Genomic DNA, 7936 nt, shown 5'->3' on the forward strand with positions numbered 1-7936 from the left:
CCACCGTGTTTCCCCAATGGAATGGTGTGTTCAATGTCCAGATGCAGTGGTTTGCTTACTAGAGCGCCCATCTTCCATGTTTTTGATATCTCCTACATAGCTTATAGGAGATTTTAATCGAAAACTGTTAAAGTTTTCTTCAAACAGTGTGGCCTTTGCCCTTTGACTATTCTATGACAACCAAATGAACACCGTGATGCTGATATGCTCACTAATGTTCTCTGACAAACCGCTATGAACAGATGCATTCAAAATGAGTTTGAATTGCTAAAAGTTGGAGTCTGCTAAATGATTAGTTGACGTTTAAAGGAAGTTGGCTTCAATATTTTATTTGCAGATGGTGACGGGCTGAAATCAAGCAGAGCTACATTTCAGATATAAAATGATTTAAAAAAAAAAGTATAATGGTTATAATTATAATTTGAAAAAAATGGGAAAAGATTTAAGGGATCTGAATCTTTGCCTGGCATTGTAGTGTTTCTTTTGAATGAAAATCATGTTAGCCCCACTAAGATCATTTTTTTTTTATGTTTTTATTGTCATTACACTGTCACAAGTACAGAGCAAATTAACTCTCTGCATTTAACCCTTCCCCTTGGGGAGCAGTGGGCTGCCACCGTGGGGCACCTGGGGTCTTGTTCAGAGACCCAGAGTGGCAGTCTGTGGGAGTGGGGGTCGAACTTAGAACCTCAGGATTCCTCTATGCACTAACCAATAGACCGCCACTCCCCTAATATTTGATTCTTTTAATAAGAGCAAAATACATTTTTGAAGTGGAATGTTTGTTTTCATAAGTTACTGATTTTCATAATATAGGTTTCATTTATCAGTTAATATATTTTGTGTTAAAACATTTTTGTTGCAATGTTTCATATGTTGTGACCCATCCCTGAGGAAGAGATGTCTGTTAATACACTTAGTTTCTTTTGTCAGGTGATCGATCATATATGACAGTTTTTTGTGTTTTTTTTTTTCATGTATCACTAGTCTACTTTAATCATTCAATATAAAATTCTAGTTCCCAGATTATATGATTTTATGGCCTAAAATCTATGTCTAACCTGCAGGGCATGAAGGAACTGAAAAAGCTGGTGGAAAGTTTACCTTCTGTAAACTACAACCTCCTGAAGTACATCTGCAGGTAGAGACTACGATTATTGACATTCAGTTTGTCGCAAATGTTTATAAGGTAAAAGTTTATGTATATTTGCCTTTTTTTATATAGATTTCTTGATGAAGTCCAGTCATATTCGGGGGTGAATAAAATGAGCGTCCAGAACTTGGCGACTGTCTTTGGGCCAAACATCTTAAGGCCAAAGGTAGAGGATCCGGTAACAATCATGGAAGGTAGGTGTAAAGGTGTTTATCACTTTGGTTCTGATTCCTTCAGTTTACGCCTGCTAATAGTTCGTAATCTAATTGTTCCAGGAACCGTTCTGGTCCAACAGCTCATGGCTGTTTTGATCGGCCATCACGATGTGCTGTTTCCCAGGGACGAAGTCAAACCCACTTCTCTTGAACTCGCCAACAACAACAACACTGAACCACAGAAGGGACAAGTCACCAATACTACCTCAGCAGTCAGCTCCCTGTCTCAGAATGCAGAGAACAACAACTCACAGCAGGCAAGGCAGTGTGTTTGGGAGGCGGCGGAGTCTCAACGGCAACAAGTCCACAACGGCGGCTCCCCACGATCTGTGAGTCCGAGGAATGTCATCACTGGACGCTATGAAATGACGCGCAGTCCACCCCTGATGGTGAAGAAGAACCCAGCGTTCAATAAAGGAAGTGGAATTGTTACTAATGGGTCCTTCAGCTCCTCGCCCCCGTCAGACTTTGATAGGACCCAGAACGTGACTCTAGGAGGGAGTTTGCCCATGCGACGAAGTGGGGCACTTAAAGGCCCCGGCACCAAAATGGGCACTAGTGGGGTGACGAGTGGAGGCAGTCCTTCAGCGAATGGGACAGGTACTCTTCGCCTGGGGGTTTCTGGTTCTGACATCATCACAGGAAGTCCAAGCAACCGTAATGGGCTTTGGGTCCCAAATGGCTGCGTCGCCCTCAGGGAGAACAGTAAGACCCGTGACAGTTCCAATAACGGAGATCAAACAACCAATCAGAACCGCCTGTCCACGTATGACAATGTCCAATTGAACCACCAGAACCTGCAGAACCAGATCACCAGCATGTGTCTGAATACCAGCTGTGAGGACAAGCAGAGTGTGGACAGCGCCACCTGGTCCACTTCCTCCTGTGAAATCTCCCTCCCAGACAACTCCACCTCCTGCCGCTCCTCCACCACAACCTGCCCAGAGCAGGACTTCTACAGTGGACCATATGAAGACCTGGACGGAGCGGCTCAGGAAGGCGAGCCTCCTCAGTCAGGGGGAGGGGGCAGGAACAGCAGCGGGGAAGGGAGCGGAGATGGAGCAGGAGGAAGCAATCGGGGCACAGGCAGTAGTGATACTAGTGAAGGTTTCCCTTTGGGTAATGGAGCTGGCAGCCACAGCGCTCTGCACAGTCTAGTGGCCAGCCTGAAACAGGAGATGCACAAACAGAAGACGGATTATGAGGCCAGGATTAAAAGGTTTGTCATTTAAGGATCTACTTCTTCAAAAAAATAGCAAAACAAAAGATTATACCCCCTTTGATTGGCCAAAAATTATCCGCACAATTAAGTAAACTACAACAAGCAATAACCAGATTTACACACCCTCCAAGTAATACTCTGTTAAAAGATTTTATGATATTATTCAAGCATTAAGCCTCAAGTTTTCCTGGTTTACCTCTGATGCTTTTTTCCCTACAAACTAGCAGAAGAATATATGGAGTAGTGCACTACTTTTATTCTAAAATCTTCTTTATGTTATAAATAACACTGAAAGCTGCTTTCAGTAACCTGAAAATTTGTTAAAAAATGTTTTACACTTTATTGCACTGACAATTTTAAATGCATATCCAAGCAAGTTTTTAAATGAGTGATTATCAAATTTACAATTCTAATCAGATCAGAGTGTGAGCATGGTACACAGTTTAATGACAGTCCAGCAGTTGTGGATAACTTGAGAGTAAGTTGAACTGCATTTTATAAAATTACATTTCTTAATAAGTATTAGTGCAGTGACCTAGCATTTTAAACTAAAGATTACACCCTTCAAGTTTTATTTGTGCCTTTTTTGAGTAGTTTTGCATAATCACACATATGTACATTTATTGATTGAGTCCTCAAATAATCTTTATTTGTATTTAAAAATGTTACTTGCCAACAATGGCTGTTAAAATGTAGACCATTACTAATTAATCACAAAGCCTCAAAATAATCTGATAGTTTATTTGTTGCAGTTCTTGATTTTTTTTTATAAAATTTTCTTCCATATAATTTTTTTCATTTCTATTGTATTTACTGGTATTCATTATAAATGAATTTTTATTAATTTTGTTCCATTTTTCTTACTTTTCTTTGGTCCCTTCAAGGACAGAAATGATTGTTGTACAGTCATTCCTAAGAGGCTTAGTAGGAACAGTGTGTTATAATTTATTTAGCAGGGTTGTTCGAATTGCGGTAACTTTTAAACCCGTGTTCCTTTATTCAACTTCAGACCCTGCACCTCTTAAACATTTCTCTGCTTCCCCACACCTGAATCTAATGATTTATTTACCTCCTCGGTTTGATTTCAAGGGTTAATTCTGAATTTGGCAAAATCTTGCTCCTTTTCTTTCACATGGCAACAATAAGAAGACTTTGAGGTAGGAAAGGAATTTCAGACTGCTGTGCTAAAGCCAGGGCAGCCATCTGCCTTAAGGATGCCCTTTTGTTACAAAAGACATGGATAATGCAAGTCAAAACTGGGACTAAAGCCTTTTGAAAAAGAATTACTAAAAACAAGTTACACAAATATAGTGAATGGCTGAAGCTCTAAATTATAAACCCCCCAAAATTTGAAGGTACTTGTGTTTGCATGTGTCACACATAGTACAATAGAGCGATGTATTTGTGTTAAATTCCATGAGATAGACTGTGTAGTTTCCTGTCATGCAGAGGATTTTGGCAATTAGTGTAGGTCCTAAGTGCCGCATAGGAACATTGATGTAGTATCAATTGGCAGCATCCTGCATCCTGGTCGTTCCTCCTTCCTTATTGCCTGCACTATTCGTACAGCTTCTATCACAGCGACCGCTAATGCACCATTCCATTGGTGCTTTCTGATTCGCCCATTACTAAAGCCAAAATTCTCTGAGTTCTGCTGGATTGTTAAATTCAGGTGTGTAAAGGCAAAGATGCGTAGGACAGGGTTATTACATATATTATGCGGCTCTGTAAATATAGATGACATATTTATCCGCTGATGACAGAACTATAGGTCCCTACACTTGCTGCTGGCATGTCAGTATTCAGAGGATACTGATTCAGTTTGTTTTAATTTTGTCAAAAGAAAGAAAGGTCAGAGATCAAGCTACTAGTGAAATAACATCTGGAACAGAAAATAAATAGAAAGTTCAGAATAAAATTCAGCAACTTGCTCCTTGAAACTCCTCTAATGGTAAAAATTTTTATTGATCTGTCTCCATGGTGTCTCTTTGGCTTTGTTATTAAATCAAATATTGAAGGTTTGGGGTCTGTCTAAATTCGTCAGATTAGAGTTTTACCATTAACATTTTTGTTACACTTGGAGATAGAGATGAGAGTGCGATGAAGGGATGACATGTGGTCAGGTGCTTCTGTATTAAAAGGAGATTTAGAAGAATGTTTTTGGGTTGGTTAATCTTGAACTTATGTTAAGCATTTACAGCATTTGTTACACCTCTGCCTCCATCAGAAGTTTTCATTGACTGTTTTCAGATCAAAATATTTTTATTTGTATTTGTATTATTATAATTGATATTTTATTGTCATCTTATTTTTATTTCTGTAACAGTGCAGCCACATCGTTCACAGCTGTTGTGATTTATTCCATTTCTTTGCTGCTAAAGTCTCTGTTCTTCATCTTCAAAGCCATGTCTGTGAATAACCAAGTGTAGGAAGTTAGAGCCTATATGTATATTTACATTTCACATACGTTTGCACAGGAGAGCTGCATCACGTTTATGGGGATCAGTTACGAACATTTACTGAAGTTAAAAATGTTGTTAAATCTGATGTTTAGCGTTCGAAGAGAAATTTAAAAGAAGTGAAAATGCTATTTCATGAGGCCCAATAAGACTATTATGAATGTAATATCTAGACTGGATTCAGTGAATGAAACATAGAGCTCAACAATCAAAACAGGGTTGCAGCAAAGAAGACTTTAATCTTTGATCAAAACATGTTTTTTAAAAATCTGTATAGATGTTTAAGAGAGCTGTTTATGATTGGTAAGGATTTTCTTAAGACAGTATATCAAAGCAAATAAATGTTTAACTGTAGCCCATATTGCCCCTACCCTCCCTTAAATACCTAGCATTAATTCCATTGGATAACTGGAAATAAAGTTTACCTCCTCCTGTTGTAAGAGCTTTTGAAATTATCTCATTTTTATCCTGTATTTAAACTGTCAAAATCACTTTAAACAAAAATAGATTTAGTAAAAAAACTAGAAATCCCTCAGAGAGCACAAGCCTCTGCCAAGCAGTTAATTTCACTACCTCAGTGTAAATAAATCTTGGAAAAAAAATCTTTAAACACAGATCATGTTTGAGAAGTTTATATTTTTGGTGCTCTTAAATAGTTTATTTGCCCAACTATCAATTCTCTTTATCCTTTGCAGTTTGGAGCAGCGCAATCTGGAGCTGGAGACGGAGATGGTGGGCCTCCACGAGGAGCTGGACCAGGAGAGGAAGAAGTACACCATGGTGGAAATCAAGCTGCGCAACGCTGAGCGGGCCAAGGAGGACGCTGAGAGGCGAAACCAGATGCTGCAGAAAGAGATGGAGCAGTTTTTCTCCACATTTAGCGACCTCACAGCGACTGGCAACAATGCAGCCTCTGAACAACGCCGACCGGACCGGAACAATACCATCTGGATACAGTGAAAGGGAGGGCTGTGTATATGTGATTACCCATGGGACTTAAAACAGGATTTGGAGGCCGGCTGAAGGAAATTTAGAAGAATGCAAGTGGCTAAAAAGGAAACCATTGTAAATATAGACATCACCTGGTGTGACGTCAGGATTACATTATATTTGTATATAGCATTATTTAAACACCTCATGGACACTATAGCCTTCCCAGAAACTGCTGTGGTGCTCGCCTCACTCGCATCAGGAAAAAACGCCGTCAGGTTGTGATTGCAAATGGTACATTTTATGTTAGCTGTTCGGACTGAATATACGAGCGGAAAAGGTCAAATATGAAGCAACATTGAAAGAAAATAACCTCCAACATGGATCTCCAATAATAATCTTGTCAAACTCCTCACCAATTGGATTCACTTCTTTTTGCTCTGAATACAATCTAGAGAACCATTCTGCGTTGGCTCGTGTATATAGGGGGAATCAATGCCTGTAAAAAGAACTGAATCTAATACTAAATGTTAATATTTAAGCAAAGTTATGATGGGGATATATTTTATATCAGAACTGTTTTTTGTGTTTTTGCACTTCAGTTGGTACTGAATGTTCTGTCAATGTGCATACCATTTAAGTTGGTAGATGTGTTGTGTATTTACTTGTGCTTCTGTGCAGTTACATCTACTCATGACCAAAAAAAAAAAGAGCCTGTTCTGAACATTTTGTTATAGGTGTTTGAGGACACTACTTCTTAGTATGCACTGTTTTTGACTGGTGTTTAGATGACATGGTATCAGTTCAAACTGAATCATTGTAGCTTTAAAAATGCAATTTAATCCTGGCACATTCAGCTGTCAGGAAGACATTTGCATAAATTCATCTTTGACCAAGCATGCAATACTTATTTTGGGCTTTAATTAATGATGGATTTGAACTGAACCTTTTCTTTTTTTTTTTATGGTGGAACAATTATTCAACAAACAACTTTAATGAAATCATAAAAAAAGAATTTGCTACGCTAAATAGAATTATTGAGTTGATTCTCTCTAATCAAAAAAACATACATACCTGCTCACATATAAACATACAATCTCACTATTATCTGGTCAGCAGTCTTAGAGATAAATCTGTGCAATGAAAACAACTAAAGTTTACTAAAGTAAAGTTAGAATATTTGACGAGGAGGTTGGTCAGTGGGTTTTCTAAGTTTTTATTAAAGTCTCCATGTATGTAGGAAACCTGAAAATGTTATGATTACAGTCATAAGGTTTGCTGGATAATCATTCCACCTTTGACAAGGAACAGTTAAAAATCTGTCAAGGGGCCAAACTCAATATAAAACTTGTTAACAAGTGTAAACATTGGATAGGTACTGTCAAAAGTTTAACGTAACAAATTTTTGTTCATATACAGAATTTGAGGATAAAATGCCCTTTTCACTTTAAGATATATGTAGCAAATGTTTGTGGATATTCTAATTTAAAGTCTGACTGAATTAGATGTAACTGTAAAAGATGATTGTATATAAATAAGACACCCATCAGAACTGATGTATGTAAATCGCAGCACAAGTTTAAAGGTTGCAGTTGGATTATTACCAACAGAGCTGTTTTTTAACTGTGAAAATAAATCTGACTCGGCACAGATGACGTACAGTAATTGCAGAGGATGAGTGCATGAATGTGCATGAGTCCAGCAGGGTTTGTGACTTTTTATTCATGAAGTGTATGTATGTAGCCTCAAACCAAATGTCTACAGGCAGTGTGCATCAGCTAAAGGGTCCGCTTAGATGAGGGGCAAACTGCTTTTCCACCAGACATCATACTCCATTTTAAACCTGCTGCTGGTCATTGCAGGACATCTGGAATGTGTAAACGGAAGGGGTGGGAAAAGAAAGCCTGGACAACCAAAGAAGAGAGGAGACCCTCTGCTTCTCACTGGGTGCCCTTCA

General features: G+C 38.6%; 1 protein-coding gene across 4 annotated transcripts in view; it reads left to right on the top strand.

The window, feature by feature from the left end:
• Positions 1 to 7037, top strand: part of arhgap24 (Rho GTPase activating protein 24) — an 80123-nt gene extending 73086 nt beyond the window's left edge. For all 4 annotated transcript variants that reach the window (XM_015376427.1, XM_015376429.1, XM_015376428.1 and 1 more), the window contains 4 exons: positions 1068 to 1141; positions 1226 to 1347; positions 1429 to 2587; positions 5745 to 7037. In XM_015376427.1, coding sequence (XP_015231913.1) covers positions 1068 to 1141; positions 1226 to 1347; positions 1429 to 2587; positions 5745 to 6009 — 1620 coding nt within the window. In that variant the 3' untranslated portion in view covers positions 6010 to 7037. The remainder of the gene's footprint in view (positions 1 to 1067; positions 1142 to 1225; positions 1348 to 1428; positions 2588 to 5744) is intronic.
• The last annotated feature ends 899 nt before the right edge of the window (positions 7038 to 7936 follow it).

Source organism: Cyprinodon variegatus, unplaced genomic scaffold, assembly GCF_000732505.1.
Source record: "Cyprinodon variegatus isolate N-32 unplaced genomic scaffold, C_variegatus-1.0 Scaffold134, whole genome shotgun sequence".
NCBI lineage: Eukaryota > Metazoa > Chordata > Actinopteri > Cyprinodontiformes > Cyprinodontidae > Cyprinodon > Cyprinodon variegatus.